General features: G+C 41.2%; 1 protein-coding gene across 2 annotated transcripts in view; it reads right to left on the reverse strand.

Annotated features, from left to right (window-relative positions):
• The window catches only part of phf21b (PHD finger protein 21B), an 89,921-nt gene that overhangs the window by 16,744 nt on the left and 54,311 nt on the right, over positions 1-18,866 (reverse strand). For both annotated transcript variants that reach the window (XM_086268077.1, XM_086268076.1), the window contains exon 3: positions 1,460-1,729. In XM_086268077.1, coding sequence (XP_086124203.1) covers positions 1,460-1,729 — 270 coding nt within the window. The remainder of the gene's footprint in view (positions 1-1,459; positions 1,730-18,866) is intronic.

The following is an 18,866-nucleotide window of genomic DNA, read 5'->3' on the forward strand; positions in this document are numbered from 1 at the left end:
GTCTCACATTAGCAGACGTGTTGCGTGTCATATGAGGTGTGCTGATGTGCCGGACAGACAGAGGAAGCATAAAGCCAGAGCCCAAGGGCCCCGAGGCTCGGCCCTCCTCCCTCTATGGTGCCGTGCAATTACAGTAATAGTGTGGAGGCTGCCGGTGTTGAGCGTGAAGCTCGGTTCCCGACTGTGTGCTGATGGAGGTGATGGTGCTGAATACAAAGTGTGGAAGAGGTGAGGTGCTGCGGCCTGAATCCTAACAGCTCAGAGGAGGAGGAGGAACAGTGGAAAACAGTCCCTGAGTTCAAACCATGAGTTCTCCTCCGTGCTGCACATTGTGTTCAGAATCACAACAACAATCAGCTGCTGCTTTAGCGGCGAGCTGCGGCACTCACGCCATCAGACTCTATGACAGGAAACTGACCGACATGAAAAAACAAGGCTGGCTCTGCTACATTCAGACTCAGTTTTCTGACCACACATACATGAGCTTTTGATGTGTTTTTCTCAGAGTTGAAGCTTTTAAAAAAATTGAGATTTCTTTGACGAAATAAGTAAAATGACACTTTAACAGGAAGTGTTGTGCTTGATGAATTTGTGGTTTTCAGGTCTTTGTCTGACTCTGAGCATTCACACGCTGAGCTGCATTCAAACACAATCATTCAGGATGTTAGAGCAGCTGGCACAAAATGTCAAGTTTTTGCAATTTCTTTCTTCTTCCAAGGTTTCTGAGCAGTGACTCAACACAGAAGCTTCTGGATGCTCGACAAGGTGACGGCTGTAAAGAAAACACATTTACTCCCTAAACCAGCGACTTTAAAGACCAACGCGTAACGTTAAAGCATCTTTAAATCTGTAAACTCTAAACCAGTTTGATGTTCAGAGGGAAAATGTTTTTATAACTTCAGACTAAAGACTGTAAAGAATAAAATACCTCTGAAAGGATCCAAAAAGCAGATGTTCTGTGAAGCTCCACAGATTCATCCGCTGTTGATATCCTTCATTATAGTTTCCAGGAAATAGGCAGACTAATACCAGGAACCAGGAACAAATGTTCTACATTTACTGTGGTAAATAAAGGACAAGCTAATCGTAGCACTGCGGACAGTACGAAAACATCTTCAGTGCCTGTGCTGCTGTCAGACGGCTCCATCCAAACCCACCAGACTCCATTCACAAAAACCCAAATTCTACCCATAGGAAACAAAGCTGCCTGCATCGGGTGCAGGTCTGTGTTACTGTGTGAAACCTATTAACTCATCGCTCACCTGGAAAACAGGTGAATCCACAATAACGTGTTTGAGACTCAATCTCCGGATGTGTGATGTAGTAATCCATCACATGAAATAAACTACTTTCTGTGTGAAAAAGTAAAGTAGTTTCTTTTTGGACACCTGTTCACCTTAATGACTGGAACAGAAACAGCTGGAACAGCTGCTCGCTGTGACCTCAGCAGGGACGTTACCTGGGAGGGGGGCAGCTCTCCGGCTCTCCTGCTGCTGCTGCTGAACGGGTGGACTCCAGCGGCCACGGCCCTGCCGCCCGTCTGAAGGTTGATGGGGGACGTCTGCAGTGGCTCCGAGCTCGCCACCGCCTTCTGTCCGTTAATGTGTGCGGTTACCATGGAAACGGGAGCCTTGGCCGGCACCACGGAGATGGCGATGCCCTGACTGGGAGGCTTGATGAGCGACAGCGGCTTAGTCGTCCCAACAGGACAGCTTCTGACCGCCAGCTTCTGCAGAGAGACAGGAGAGAGACAGACAGGTGAGACAGACAGATAACAGCAAGGGAGGGAGAGTGAGACGGAGATGCTTCTGTCTGTGTGTGAGGGCCTCAGTCTGTCTGTACTTTGAGTAAACCTCACACTCCTCCTGAAACTACATTTCCCTGCTGTATGAAGATGCTGCAAACAAAGCCGTGGCTGAGATTAAAAAGCTGTGTGCAGAGCGTCCTCCTGCCTTTAAGGTTACACCAATCAGGACACAGTCTGAAACACCTCCAAGCTCGCAGTCATGATACACAGTATCTGTATACACTGTGGATGTAGTGTATATGTTTACTTTTTAATTGACGTTTCATTTTAGTTTCAAGAATTAAATGTTAACATTTTAATTAACATTTAAAACCATTTACTTTACATTTTATTTTGGTAAAATACAAAAAGGTAAGCTTTGTAATACTAATTTTTTATTTCTTTTGTTAAATTCACTATTGTGATTTCAATAATTTATTCTATATTTTACTATTCTGTGTATTTTTCCATTCGCTTCATAATTTCTTCTTTGCATTGTTCTTCATTCTTGTTTATTTACTTATTTATTTTTGTATTTACTTTGCTAAAGTTTTAGGGTTTTTTATGTAGTTATTTTAAAAACCTAAAAACTTTACATTTTATTATATTTTCAAGAATGAACTCATCTTCTACTATAAAAGTGTTTAGGTTGCACTTTCTACATTCGTTTGTTTTTTACTTGGTATTTTGATATTTTAAGTATATTTTTAATATTTAATCTGAATGTTGTGTGTTTGTTAGGTTTTGTTAGGGTTTACTTTGTGTTCAAAGTAAGTATTTAGTGTACAAGCAGACTGACTGCTGTATAAATGCTGGTCATGCTCTCCGTGATCCTTTACATCTATCCTGCCTGTTAACAATGTAGCAGCAGGTGAACAGGTGACCTCTTCTAGCCTGAATCCTTGAGCAGATGTCTCCCCTCGACACAAACAGATTGAAAGTGTTCACACTGGCATTGACCTGAATCTGAAGCAGCTCATGATGACTTCGACTCGCACTCTGATGTTAAACTGGAAACACTCAGCATCCTCGTCCACATGAATACACATTTATGCCCCTCCCCCACCTCAGCGTGTACCACAGAAACATTTCCCCCGGCAGATCGGAGTAATCTCCCTTTTCCCTTCGTTTCACCCTCACACTCCTGAAGAAGAGCTCTCTAAATGTTTTATATTCCACTCACTGCTGCCCCTCTCATCCCGCCGCTGCTTCTTTCAAGCGTTTCTATAGACTACAGTGGGTGGGGCGGGGCAGGGTGTGTGTGGGGGGGCCGAGCCCAGCTGCTAATCACAAAGACTTTCAAAGTTTGGGTTTTATTAGGAAATGGCAGCAGCAACGACTGTCCATATGAGTTCATGTCAGCCGTGGTTACGATGTCACCTGAACAGAACCCAGTCAAATGAAACCTGTTGGCTGTTTGGGACGTGAAGCTTCTGGAACAACAGGAAAATCCTTTCTAGCTCAGAGTGGAGGCCTCCATGACTCTCGGTGCTCCCCCTGCATTTATTCACATGTTATTTATCAGCCCTCTCCACCATGATCGCAGTGAGGCCATTGTTTCAGGGGATCAATGTAATCCACAGGCAGCCCGGGCAGCAGCCTGCTACGGGGCCCGGGGACCGCCACTCGCCATTCAGGGTTTGTTTGAGCCGGGGCGCCTCTGATTGTCTCAAAGGTCACTCATTTAAAGGCTCTCCAGGCTGCAGAGCACAGCCTCGTCCCTCCTGCAGGGAGCTGAGGAGAAAGTGAATGAGGGGAGGAAGAAGAGAACGTGAGAGCAGCAGGGATCGCAGAGAGCCACGATTACGGTGCTCCGAGAGCGTTTCAGAGCCACCGGAGATCAGACTGAAGACAAACAATGCTGCCGCCGAGAACGTCAAGATTCATCAGCACTTCAGTCAAAGACCTGCTACGAGAAAAGAAACAACACAGGACGATAAAAAAGCCTCAACCACCTGCAGAAAGCAAAGCCTGACGAGGAAACACCTCAGATCACACTGAGCTTCTGACAGAGCAGAGAACGGCATTACTACCTGCAGTTCCTCTGACGTCCAGCAGAGGCAGCAGTGAGTCAGTCCCCATAGACTACCATGTTTAACTAAAACAGCAGAAATAAACATGTTTACAGGCTGATACAGAAACGTAACAAACACGTATACATGTTTGTTCATCACATCTGTTTGGCCGCATTAGCTCCACCCTCGTCTCCAAATATGGTCACCTATGAAAAAAACTCAACATGGCAGCAGCCAAAATGATCCAAAACTACCCAACAGATGACGTCCATGTTTAATATCCAACTCACTAAAAATGTTCTTCAGTCTTACTTTAGTACCAGCCCACAAGTTATAGGGATTTTTGACAACTTTAGAAACATTTACCCTCCCTCCAATAAGTCTAAATTAAATTACCATTAAAACCCCAAATTTAGGTTGAAATTAATTTTAGATTTTCTTTGTTAGAAATTTAAGACAATCTGTGGTCCTCACAGAGTGCTGACATATTTCCACAGCCCACAGCTACACTTAAACGTAAATCGTAAATCCTTTTTATCAGCTGATGGAATGTATTCAGAGTCTTTGAGGATCCTGCAAAAACCTTTAAACCACCCTTAAGTGTCATTAAATGACCTTCCAGGTTCTTCAAACAGGCGAGGATTTATCTTCCAGAAAAAGGACACTCAGACTTGAATGTAATGACGTGTTGCTCGACAGCTGATATCCATCTGACTCTCAGGTGTAAAGGATTTCCCAAAATGTCAGATAATGGCAGCGTGTGCTGAACCTGACCTCGGCTGCTTTAAAGCTGTGGATAAAATCAAACGGAGCTCCTGCAGCATCGCTCTGAAAAATGTTTTCAGTGCTTCGCTTTTCTTCGGTTTTTACCAACAGTTAGGCACAAGTATCTCTAAATGAAGGATTGATTGCACATGTTACTATCAGGAGGCTTCACTAATGCATGCAGGGTGTGAAAGAAAACACCATCTCGCATAGAGAGTGCCTCTTTCTATGGTGTAACATTGAGCAGAGTCACCGGTCGAAAGGTGACGATTTAAGGATTCAGTTCCCTGGTTTTATACTGTTAAGCACCAGGATGGCCTTTTGAGTGCTGTCTAACTCCTCTGAGATATGTCTGCAGATCAGGCCTGTGTCGGGCTGATTGGCGGATTGTAGTGGAAGACTTTGGGAGGACTCTGTGACCCCTGAGCAGACAGTTTTGCCTGATAGGCAACAATCTGAGAGAGGAAACGTTAACGATGTTTTAAGGTGTCTTAACGAGCCATTCCTCCAGCTATCGGGCTCAGTTAAATGAGACGCAGCCTGCAGAGGCTTTCATCAGCGTCCACTCTCTCCTCACCTTTTATCCACACAGAGCAGCTCTAATGACGGCCAGACAGTGTGATGGAGGAAATGGGCTTTCTGATGCATGCCCAATTTTCTGCCTTTGAGAGCCGATGATTCACTTTTGTAAATTCTCCATCTGTAAGCTGGTGCACATCAAAATGGTGTAAAGCAGCACCAACTGTCTAAACTAGAGATTGAAACCAATAAACAGTCAAATAAGTACGAAATAGCCTGGTAAGCTAAACTGGTTTGGATTTTATCAGCGTCCTATTTGCTGCATGTTTATTAATGCATTCTTGTGATGTTAGAAGTTCATATTTGAGCTGCTTATAGGCCAAAATGACTGAGAGGCCATCAGAAGTTAGTGTGGGCAGTCTTTGCCTATGCAGCTACATTTGGAAACTAAGAAACTACTCTAATGGTCATCAAACCACAACTTTATTGACATATACTGAGGCGTCAGAACTCATCATAAGGTTATTAAGGGTATCAAAAGTCGTCTTTAGGGGGAAAGAGCTAAAATGGTTTCCTGACATTGCTGATGATGTTTGAGACCTCTGAGGATTAGTGAAAGTAGAACTCCAACTTTTTGGTCTTCCTGTTTCTGGTGTTTCTGTTTGATAAGCCAATAAATGGAGCCCTGTGAAGCTGTAAACTAATAACATAACATTTTCTTGTAGAATCTTTCATCATTTTTTAATAGAAAGGATTGCTGAAATTAATAAAGGCTGATTTTTACATTTTGTATTGTTTCTATTACTGTACAAAAATACTGTATATCAGATCAGTCACAGTACAACAAGCTGCTTTACACCATCCTCCATTTAACTTCATTCACCTTCAACCTCCACAACCAGCTGCTTCTCCTGCACACATGTAGGTTTCTGCTGGGCTTTAAACTACACTCCTAACCTGTGCTGGGTTTGAGTGAGGATAACGATCAGCCAGCATGTACTAAGATGTACATATTCATATATATCAATACTGTATTTGCAACAACAGAAATAAAGCTTGTCCTCGTGCCTCAGGTCAGTGGTGTTTGGAACAACATTAAACAGAATCCGAGTTTTATTCCTGGATCAACAAGGTGAAAATTAAATGGTACGCTTGTAAGAAACTAGAGTCAACAGGATGGCTTTGCTTTGGAGGAAATCATCCATGTCCTGCAGAGCCTCATGCTGATTTATGTATTGTAATAACAATTTATTACACAGTGTGAACTCTACTAGAATGAAGTTACTTGGAGAAAAATGGTTAAAGGACATCTTGTTAAAACCAAAATAATGAACATATATTCAAATGAAGCATGATTATGGCCTTCAGAGCGATTACGGCACATTTATGAAGAACAAGAACTCGTTTCTTGACTCTTGAAGTTCACAGATTAAAAACATCCAGGAGGAGAACAGGTTGTGTTAATTACGAGATTTAGAAGTTAATAATTAATCATATTTTCTTCAGTAATGTTTCCATGTATGATGAGATTACTGTTACTAAGACACAGAATTTTTGTGGTGCACTGATAAAGAATGAACAAGTTTTAAAATTCTTTCCTAATGATTTCTCTATATTTGTAAAGCTCGGAAAAAGAAAAGTATCAGGATGTTTGATTTGTTGCCTCTGTCTGGTTCTGGTTTCTTTTTCCTAAATAACCATGTCTTGTAATGCTGTCTGGCCTCGGCATATTTATGCAGGAAGGAATAATAATAAAAATCAATCAATAAACTGGGAGTGAGTATGTGGGTGTTTTTGTCCGTTTATGGAGAAGGTGGTTACCCATCACCTCTGGAGAATTTATAGTTGGGGCCGGATCATGTTTTACAATCTTGTTTTAGAGGTTTCTACAATCTAGAGAAAATTTTAGGTATTTAAGAATGGAAAAAATAAAGCCCTGCAGCATCAATCACACACTTCTTTTTATTTATGAATGCACGCCTGGAGTTTTTCTCAGACCCGGCTGTGACGGAGCGGTCACACAGTGTTCCCTTCCTCCCTGATCTCTTCTGCTCTTTGCTGGCTGAAGAAAGATCGTTAATTGAAACTCTGGGAGAGGTCCCAGTGGAAGTGCTCGAGACAGACGAGTCAGCTGGAACCAGAAAGCCAGTCAGCTTTCCACGGGGAGGGAGCTGGCAGAGACCTGAAACAGCTGCAGTGTGTCAGCTGATGGGAACAGGAAAGACGTCAAGGAATTGAAGACCACGACTACTAACTCCTGACTCCTGAAGCTGTTCCTGAAACAGCATTTCCACTTTAACATGAGTACGGACTCTGCTGGAGCCTCTGCTGGACGATGAAGGACTTGCAGGTTTTAATGGATGCCAGGAAGCATCAACTTCTAGTAAAGCTCATGCTGCGGAACCAGAAGCTCCACCCTCTGGTCTAAATATGGTCACTTCTGACTCTGATAAACCAACATGGCGGCAGCAGGCTATGATGGTATCAGATTTGAACGTGTACCACAAAAACAAAAACATTCTTTTGATTTTGAGCATTTTTTGTTTCCTTGTGGATTCGTGAGTGTAATGATACAGAAGCACAAAAAATACTTCTGATTCGATGAAGCTCTTTTTAGCCTTTTTTCTCAAACAGCGACTTTTAAACAAGAACAAAGTGAACAAAGCTGTGAAACAAAGATGAATGCATGCCTCACATGAGTTGGAATGATTTAAATCTGAATATGACGTTACTGGGCTTTAAACAACTGTAACAGTTATTCTTCGGCTTCCTCTCCTTCCTGTTTCAGCTCCCGTCCACTCCCTCGACTTTGAAAGGCACATATAGTCTGCTGCATTCGAAGAAACAACCCGTAGAGGTGAAGTTTATTCAGCATTAGTCGACACTGGTTTTCTTTCTAATCTCTCATTCAGCAGTTAAACTGATCTCTGCGAGCTCGCCGTCTCTCTCCACTCCACTGGCAGAATTTAATTGAGAACACCGCCGCCCGCTCCACGGCCACGGCTAAGGTCATCGCCAGCGCTGCCGATTCAGCGAGCGGGCCGGATTATCCACACTCATTATGTACTCTGGTTTGATAGTGGGCCTTTGAGATAACGGGGCTGCTGAAAAACACATTAGTAGCTGTTCAGATTTCCATCAGTGCAGCTGCCAGACGGTTCCTTTGTTTACACGCCATTTACCAGCAAGGCCCTTCAGGCCGCGAGGAGACGGACGGCTGCAGTTTGGCCTTTTCCATTCTGGTGAGACAGAAACACTCACAAACACCACCTTAAAAACGGTGAGACAAGCATAAACCCATCCAGGATCCCACCGTGGGGCCTACTTACAGGCAGGGCCAGATGTTTGATTAATTCCAGCAGGCAGGCTTCATCATAACCAGGAAGACTGTTTTTATTCAGTGCTTAATCTCGACTGAAATCCAAACTTTCAAAATAAAAGCTTTTATTAAATGAAGAAAAGAAAACAGATAAAATGTAAACAGGTTTAGGCTGAAGCTTTCCAAAGCCCACTACCATTAGACAGAGAGATTATTCCAGATTCATAAAGAGAGATTAGATTATATATTTGGTAGAAAAACAGTAGATCATGCAGTTGAAACCACCGAAGATAAAAGATTCTGACTGAAGCAGAGAAAATGTTAACGGATCAGAACCTCCAAAGTGTCCTTGGCTGCAGTTTCCGGGTAAATGGACTCCTACCAGCTCGTGTCTGGCAGCGGGACAGCTTATCAACAGGGGCACACAGGACAGAGTCTGGACCCTCGCCCACAGTTTGGCAAAAAGGGCCGTGAGGCCCCCGCTGCCCCACATGCAGAGGTGGAGCTTTAGCCAGCAAACACAGCGTGGAAATATGGCCGCCGGGTGGCTGCGACCCAGCAGGGAAAACACTGCAGAGCTGACCATCACTGCCACCGAGCCACACCTGCCCTCCCCGTCAGGAGGAGGTCTGATCATCTGGGACTCTCAGGTGGAGGTGAGACCTGTCCTAAACTATTACTGTAACAGCAGTTATGAAGCTGAAGCTCACAGGAAAAATATGAAACACTTCAGCTGATTAAACAAGATCCTAAACCTGTGTGTGATGTGAACTTTCTGAAGGTTCATCAACCCCCTTCGCTGATCACCAGGATTAAACAGAAACAGAACAGAGCTCCTTTATTCACCCACGTAAAGGATATCTGACATTAAAAATCACGTCTGTTTCAGGACAAACATTCGTAAAACACTGCGAACAAAGGCCATACTGACTATGTTTTTTATTTGTGTGCACAGATAAAAGGAAAGCACCCCAAGCAGAGATTTAACTATCAACAACCAACCAAACTGCCAGTACTCAGGTGCTGGTCATAGAGAAAAGATCAACCTAAGATTTTCAAAAACAAATTCTGATCTACAATGATGGACGAACACTTATATGATGTAATCATTTCAATTTCAGCTCGGTGAGCAGAGGTGATCTTGAAAAGACTATCGTGGTAATATTATTTATATCCCAGGAAATGAGTGGCAACCCTAATCTGGAGCTCTGAGGGAGAGAGCTGATGAGTAATTTAAAACCAGCTTACTGCGGTTAAAGTGTCAAAGGATTTAAGAAAGACAAAGAGCAGCTCAGTATATTTTACTGACTTTTCAAGACTTTTTGAAAGTGAAAAACTGGATCCTCACATGAGGTATAAGCCAGTTTCTCTCAGCTTCATCACCCTGAAGTCAGAAATGATGTTTCAGGAGTTACTCTAATTATTTTGACTTTAAGGCAGTTGAAATGAAGCTGATGTCCTGAAGAATCTAAAACATGAAACAGAGATTTCTACATTGGTTGACTTCATTAAAATACGCTGCAGGAAATATTAAAACACTCGGCACATCTTGTTTTTAAAACATTAAAATGGCGATGGTAGAAAACAAAAAAAACAAATGCTCAGCTTGAGGCTTTGCTGACCAATTACAGAGTCTATAATTCCACGTTATTCACTCCTCCTGAGCATCATCAGCAATTATCAGCTGGTCAATAAGTGAATCCAGCTGGTTAACTCGAGTAATTAAACCTGTTTCATGTAGTTTTAAATGAAATCAGAAAGAGTCCCCACTTGCTGTTCAGTGTTTGCTTTTTAACTTTAAGAGACAGAAAAAAATCCATGAAATCAAACTGAGTCGCGCTTCAGAGGCTCAATGACCACGACTCCAAGCTTCAGTAGAGCTTCAGCTCTGTCAGTATTGCTGCTCCTCACTAGGGCTGGGCCATATTATACCGTTCACGGTAATACCGGTATAATGTTAGGCAACGATAGGAAAATGAAATATCGCGATAGAATGGGAGTAAAACGCGCATGCGCAGTGCCTTTGTTTTCATACGCACATGGCCGATTGTTGAGTGAAACAGATGATCCAGAATTGGTTTGTAAAAATGGTGCAACTTCCGTGATGTGGAACTGGTTTGGTGTTTGTCCGTCAGATACACAACAAAGCACATTTTTTTGCAGAACATGCAAGCGGCCGTTGTTATTGTCGTATTTGTCGGACTAAGATGCTCTTAAATCTGGGAGTAATCTGGGTCCTAAACTCCGTATGCTTCAGGTCAAACAACACTGCAGCATCACTTAGAGTTAAAAACTGTCTAAATTCTTTCATCTTTAATAAAACGATCAGCATTGCTGCTTTACCAGGTGTAACTATAAAGTTTAACTTCCAGGCATCCATGAAAACAAAAGTTATTACATTTAACGGAGTTAGAAGTTAGCAGGAAGCTAGCGGAAGTTAGCTCGCTAGTTTCGCTAGTTACCTAAGCATGATATTGCATGTTCTGACTGAGAGATTTCTGAAAAAAATCAAACGTACAGCTCTGCTATCACTTCCAACATAAATGAAGACAGGAAACTAAACAGCAGTGACGTTTGTAGGGTTACTGAAGTTGGGCTAGCTGGTATATAATGATGTGCTACGTGATCGCTAGCGACACAGCTATGTTAGCATAACATAAACAGTGAAGCTGGAGGACGAACACTAACACTTTTCCACTTATAAAAGTTAACGTGAAGGTTCTTCATGGTTAGAGACAAATGCAATCGCATGGCAGGATGCTGTAAACGGACCAAACTTCAGTCAGGAGAACAACTGAGATAATCCATCCACAATACGAGGTTAGTCATTTATATACTGCAACAACATGGGAATAGAGCAGCTGCCAGAGAATTCAACATTAAGGAATCAATGGTACAGAAATGGAGGAAGCAAGAAGAATGAGTTTAATAAAGTTTGATTTATCTGACTGCTTTGTTTCGCTTAATGTGCCTTATAATCCCGTGCACCTTATGGTCCGAAAAATGCGTACTGCACACTGCAGTTTAATGTTGCAAAGCACCTCTTTTTAACTTCAGTGGATATTATACATGGTTATGCTCAGGACATGTCAGCCCATTTCTAGTGGAAATGCCTTTTGGTTAAACTGGTTAACCTACTGTTACATTTTTATAAAGCTTTAATGTACATAAAAACCAGCTTCTTGTTTAAGTGAATATAAATGGAAGGTTGTCTTTTTGCGCTAGTAATGTTGTGGAGTTGTATTTTGTCTCGCATCAATTATATCGTCGGTTATATCGTTATCGCAAATTTTCAAATATATATCGTGATAAATATTTTTGGCCATATCGCCCTGCTCTACTCCTCACCCTCCTCCGCTGGCTTCCATCTGATAACAATCACATTAAAATGTTCATTATGCAGCCGAACGGGGCGCTCGGCCAAACCGTGCAGCACAGCTCCTCATTTCCTCTCATCTGATCATGTGGTCAGTCTCCACCCGTCACACCGTCAGTGGACAATAAATCCATTTAAATGCAAATCAAACGCGCCCCGAGTCTAATTTTCCCATGTAACTCGGACTCCATTGGAATGTGACAAGCTGCCGCACTGACCGACAGCTGGAAATGTCGACAAGAAGAGCCGAAACTATCGATCAATTTATTGGCCAGCGGATCAATGAAAACTCTGATGAGTAATTAAAGACCTGACAGATGTTTAACTGCAGATGACAACAGCTGTTTACTGTTTACATCGCTTTGTTTCTGACATTGCCTTTCATCACCCCTGACCTGATGACAAATAAAAGCTTCCTTAATGGTTAACTCGTGTCCTAATAAATCCACATGTGTCCTTACAGTTTGGATTTAAACCTGAGAAATATGTAAAAACACTCCCGGGAATCTGCAAACACTGCTTTCTGTTGCTGACAGACTTTTAATTTGAAATAATATATACACTCACCAGCCACATTAGAGACACTAACAACTAACTGATTGTTAAGGTAAATATTTAATCAGCCAATCAGATGGCAACAACTCAGTGCATTTAGACATATAGACATGATAAAAAATAACCTGCTGTAGATCCAATTACTGTATTAGCATGATTAATTAAGATGATTTAAGTGACTTTTTTCTTGCTGATTTGCTTCGATTTCCCCATCAACCATTAAGAGCCACAGTTGTCTGGGAGAAATGACCTTGTTGAGGTCAGAGAATGGTCAGACTGCCTCGAGCTGATAGGAAGGTAAAAGTAACCCGGATAATCTCTCGTTACAACAAAGATCTGCAGAACAGCATCTCTGAACCTTGAAGCAGATGGGCTCCAGCAGCAGAAGACCACACTGATTTCACTCCTGTAAGAACAGGAAACTGAGGTTACACACAGACTCACAAAACTAGACAACAGAAGATGGAAAAATGTTTCCTGCTCCGATGAGTCTTAATTTCTGCAGTAATATTCACATGGTCGGCTCAGAGTTTTGACCTATATCAACAGTTCAGGCTGCTGGTGGTGTAAAGGTAGGGGAGATATACTCTTGGCAGATGTTGGGCCTTAGTACCAACTGAGCATCATTTAAACACCACAGCCTACCTGATTATTGTTGCTAACCATGTCCGTCCCTTTTTAGCAAGTGTACCATCTTCTGATGGTCGCAGCACATCTGCAGCAGCTGTGTGATGCTGTCATATCAACGTGGACCAAAATCTGAGAGTATTATTAATAATAAGATTATTATTATTAATAATAATAATAATAATAATCGTATTATTAATTAATTATTTAATTATTAATTAATTATTATTTTTAATAATAATAATAATCTTATTATTAATTAATTATTTAATTATTAATTATTTATTATTTATTAATTATTATTATTATTAATAATAATAATAATAATAATAATAATAATAATAATAATAATAATAAGATATATGCTCCAAAAAGCCAATGTTGAGGCTTCAAAATGTGGAGTCTACAAACCAGTGAGTGTTCTTGTCCATCTTTGGTATACAGTCTGAGTAATCAGCAGTTTTGTGATAGGGGAAAAAACAAAAACTGACTGCGAGCTTTTACTTCTTTGGAGAAACAGTTGAATTATTTTCTAAATACTAAGTGATGCTGATTTTCGCCCCCTAACGAGCTTCGTTACAGAGAAAGACAAAAGTGTTTACTCGGTAAATGGACTCAAAGACACAAACTTTAATTACACAAACAGAAACGGTGACAATACCTCTTCAATCGATCAGCAGCAGCGGCTCTAATCACTGTTTCTGCTGCCTTCGGCTCTTTGATTTCTCTCTTTTTTTTTTACTCAGGAGAGAAAAAACAGGAAATCACAGCAGCAGCTCCAAACTCTGATTTGTTTATCATCTCAATTAACTTTTCAGCAAAAGTGCCCAGAAGATATTTCACCGACTGAATGCCAACGCAGAGACAGAACTGAGCCGAGCCCGCTGAGATTCTCTGCCGCCCTCACCAAGATTTCAATCGCCCATCTCTGCTAATTGGGTTTTTCAGAAGTGACGGAGCCGCTCGCATGAATGGAAGATCATAAAAATGGGACTTCTTTTTAATGTGATTTGCCGAAACGTGATCGAAGCTGTTGTGACGCTGCCCGCTGTTCTCGCTGCGGCGCCTCTCCATGAAAAGTAAACGATCAAACCTCACCCCTCCTGCTCTTATTACCACTTAAATCAGCTCCTGTGACTTCACGCTGAAGGGAGGTTTCTCTCTTTGTTTCAATCCTGCAGCATCACACAGAAATGTTGCTATAGAGACGTGTCACTCCATCACAGCAGGAGGTCTGAGATGTAAATGGAAACAAGAGGAACGCAAAACAACTCAAGAAGAAGAAGCTTGATTTGACTCAGACATCTCGGGGTTTGAAAAAGGCATAAAGTTCAGCCTTTTTTTTCAATAAAAGCTCATTTTGTGCCAGAGAGCTGAGAACTCACAAAGGCCCAGCAGGCGAGCTTTTATTCTGAAGGGAAATCTGGGCTTCCTGCATAATAGATCTAGGAGCAGGCCTGAAACTGGGCTCCTGCATCTGCGTATAAACCGCAGTAACACACAGGCCTGTTTTGGAACTGGTTTCCCTCGGCTTTTGGAAACATGTTGACACCAACATTCAGGCCTGTCTGCGAGCCAAAACAACAACATAAAGCAATAAAGGCCATCAGCTGTAAGCTCATTAATGTGCTGTTGTAATGTAAGCAGGTAAGCACAGGTGTTCTCTCTGAGCGCCGTCTTTTGCCTGGATTTGTTCGTGCGTGTCACACAGGTGCCTTTAAAAAAAGCGGAGCTCCTGTGTGTAATGAGCCAGTGTCTGTACAAACAGTTAGAACTGGATTATTAAAACTATTAAAAACCTAAAAATGTCAAATCTTTTCTGTTTTCTCCTGTACAGTCCAGATCTTTTAATTTCACAAAGAAAGATGAATTAAATGAACACCACCTCCCAGAAACATGAATCCTGTGGGAACAGAGGCCTCAGAGCTTCTCAGAAAATGTTCACCTGTGAAAACCGAGTGTCTTTAATCTCCCGTCCTCGTCCCTCAGCGTTTATTGGAGGCCAAACAAAATCACAGGCTGAAGCAGAAACGATCTGAACGTCATTGAGAAGAAATGTGGCTCGGGGTCGTCGCTTTAATGAAGACATTTATTTGCCAACCGAACAGCTCGCACCTTCAGCGAGAGCTGAGAATATTGACCAGCGGCGGCAACCGGCACATAGCTCTGAAAGGTCAAACTCTATATTAAAAAATGAAGAGCCGGAGAGAAATTATAGAGCCACTGCTGCGTCCACCGATCATCTCAGCTCTGCTCTCCTAATCGCAGATAATAAGAGGATGAAAAATGGCAGAAAGAGCAGCAGCAGACGTTATTGGTGCTGATTAAATGGCCAGTTAGTGGCTGAATGAGCAGGTTGGGCTGGAGCTCGGCCGTGTTCACGCTGAGGAGTTAAAAATCTAATCTTTTCTCAACATGATTTGGGCTGTTTGGAAGAGCAGCTGAGGAAAAATGAAGACTAGCCTGAAAAGTCACCAAGGAAAACTACACTGATGGAAGCTGCCTCCCCTAAAAGACTTCAGACATAAAGTGGAATAAAAGCAACAATGTTCCCAGCAACTAATGTACTAGTTGTTTAGTCAAGATTTAAAAAGAAGAGCTCAAACTACTCGAGTAGTGGAAAAACACCAAGGAAAAAGAAAAACACTCAAAGCTGACTAATGAACAAGGTTAAACACTCCTGACACACCTCAGTGATCAGGTCACGTTTTAAATGTCACTGGACGTGGTGATAACGTGGTCATCAAACAGCCACCAAACACCAGCAGTTATTTTATTATTTATTCACATTTACTACAACAGAGGGAGGTTTTTAGGATGATTTTCCACTTTTCTGCATCAATTTCCATTGAAAAGCATTTACATCACTTCCTGTTTGTTCTCTGGTTATATAACACGAGTCACACATGTGGATGTTACACAGCTTGATTTTAGGAGGTTAAGTCTCTGAATTATCATCTGAATGCCTGATTTTACTAATCATCCATCGACAGCTGCTTATATTATTAAAATCCCACCAACGTATATTCTTGTTTATACTTTTAAATGTTTCAGGTTTCAGGTGTTTGTGAGGCCAAATTACAAATTATTCTTTCTAATCATGATCTTTGTTCCTCTAAAATCCTCAGCATGGAGATCATCAATGTTATTTTGATTTATGTTTGGCCCATTGCATGTGTGATATCCCCCAAAATATTTTAATGGATATCCAAGTTTCCCTTCAGAGTGCTGATGTTCTGACCCAGTTCATAGAAAGTCAGTTTCAGTGTTTTGGCTCTCAGCTGATGCAGAAGAGAGAGAAGGAAAGAGGGTGAAAATGAAGTCATTTCAGACCACGATTTATTCATTTGATGCCCCAAATTATTAATCTGAAGGAACGAATCAGGTCATTTCAGGGTAAGAGCTGCTAAATTAAAGGCAGTGAAAGTTCTTTAAAGCCACTGATTTGAAATTTGAAGGTGCAGATGATTTATTTAAAGAACTGATTTATGAAGTGCGGCGCTCTGCTGTTGTCAGAGAAAACAGACTTTATTCAAAGTCATAAATGCTGAAGTGGTCACTCCTGAGCACTGATTATTCTTTATTTCACACTGCCACAGTCATCAGAAAAACTGATAATGGGACTGACCAGAAAAAAATATCTGATCAGATCACAAATCTTTTATATAGTTTTTGTAAAAGGTAAAAAAAAAATTAACCTAGGGTTCTTTCCTGATGGAAACTTAAAAAGTTGTGTTATTCTTCCTGCTATGAGCTGTCCCCGCTCACATACGGCCTCAGAAACAGATACTTTATTAATTCAGCCTGTGCTTGGCACTGTGGTGAGGAGATGAGAGCACTAGACCAGGACCAGAGGGAGTCTGAGGGAGTCCAACTGGCCTGTGGGAAGCTTTAGTGCCAGGGTCGGCGCCCCGCGCTCGCTGCAGAGAAAACAACCGTTTAACATGTTGGATTAGACGGGATTAAGGACATCTGTTGAGCAAAATGAGGAGCTTCTGTTGGTTTTATCTCTCCTGCTGTGATGGCACAGAACAGACCGAGAGTTGGAGAAATTAAAAGTCAAACTCTGGAAGTCACCTGGAGGAAAATATGACAACTGAAGACGAATCCACTACTCTGGAGCTTCTTTAAGCTTTGTGAGCTCGTACACTTCAAATTCTCAGTATTTCATAGTATTGTATTGTACAGTATTGTAGTTGTGACTTGCAGAACTGACTTTAACTACTGAGACAAAACGAGTTTAGAAACTATCCAAAAAGCATCCATAATGTACAACCTGGAGCACCAAAAACATCAGTATCCACCCATTGTTTCAGGCTAAACACAGAATTAAGATACTAGAGTGATTGCTAATAAGGTTTCAGTTAGTTTGATCAAAACAGAATTTATTCTTTCTGAGGTCTGCTCCATCACATTACCATTACAGACAGCTTTAAGGGCACTTTGATCTTTTTTTTTCTTAAATGGAAAACTGATAAAATGTTTGGTTTAGGTTTATTTATTTGAAATGCTTAAAACTGTTAATAAAAAGTTTTCTGACTTTTTATTAAAAGGTTAATTTAATTTGTCAAAGGTTTTCTGAATGAACCATGTTTTTAAACCTTACTATTCAGCCTGTTCTAAAACCACAAATTCTCTATTATGTTATACTTCAGACACTTTGGCTGATGGATCCTCATGTTTGTTTTGGCACAGACTTTATGCCGGATGTCCTTCCTATCCAGGTTTGTTACTGGCACTGATGAGATTTACATTTTGTTTCTTAGATGTAATACCGCTGCTGTTTGCAGTGAATTCCAACAGCTGATTTTTTTTTAAGATATAAATGCACCTATACGAGGAAAAATAAAAATATGTTCACTGAAGCTTTCAGTTCACAAGTTGCACTTCTCTTTATGCTGATGAGCTGCTTTTATTTTCAGTTGTTGTTGGTTTGTACGATTACATAAAAACTAATGAGATAAAAGTTGGAGATTTTGAGCCTGTGAAAGGGAAGAAACCATTATATTTTGTTGTGGATCCAAACTGCTTGGAAAAAAGCTTTTTTATCATTGGCTTGGCTGCGGATCACATAGAGAAGAATGGACGACTGGCTTTGGCGGAGCTCTTTGGTGTCTGGTGCCTTTCTAGATTGTGTTTATAAATGTGTGCCAGATATTTATTGGACGTACATTTGGATAGCAATCACGTTTAGAAATGTGATGTATTCTCTCAGATATCCTTGCACTGCTTAATTTTACTCAGAGCCTGAAAAGTGTTCACCTTTGTCACATCCTTGTGGTCCTTTTTTGATGATTGTTTTAGTGTTTAAAAAAAAAATTCCATTTGCTTACAAAAAAATGTCAAATTGTTCTCATAGGCAGGTCAGGTGATCCATGCAAAGCAGAGAAGTGACTGTCCAATATTGTTTGAATGACAAAAAGAAAAGAAAAAGTAGATGTTCTACCTTTGATTACATTATCTGTTGTTACTTTCTTATTTTTAGTGTTTAGAGAGAGTAAAGTGAATAATGATGAATGCCATCCCATAAAACCAGCGGACAGTTTGAAAACTGCAACAAAACAGCAGCTGTCAGGGCTGTGAGGCTTCCAGAAACACCAAAAGCTGCAAATTCAACACTGGATTTTTGTTTTTCAGCGCTTTCATTGATTCTTTCACTTTCTGCAGCTCCCTGTCCACACAGCTCCGTCTGATCAATACTCACAGTTGTCATTTTGAATTATTGATCCGCACACTTCACAACGTTAAGCTGAAGGCATTTATAGTCGACTAATGTTTTCATCTATCAGTGAAACAGCTCTGAACATCGCCATGAATAAATGCAATGCTTCAGCAACAGGACAGCATTCACAACTGTTTTCATTATCGATCAGTTTACCGGTCACTTCTCAGGTCATCTATATA

This window comes from Aulonocara sp. 'chitande type north' Nkhata Bay, linkage group LG17, assembly GCF_057382095.1.
Source record: "Aulonocara sp. 'chitande type north' Nkhata Bay isolate Kocher_YH1m ecotype deep benthic linkage group LG17, A_spYH_male_GT1.1, whole genome shotgun sequence".
NCBI lineage: Eukaryota > Metazoa > Chordata > Actinopteri > Cichliformes > Cichlidae > Aulonocara > Aulonocara sp. 'chitande type north' Nkhata Bay.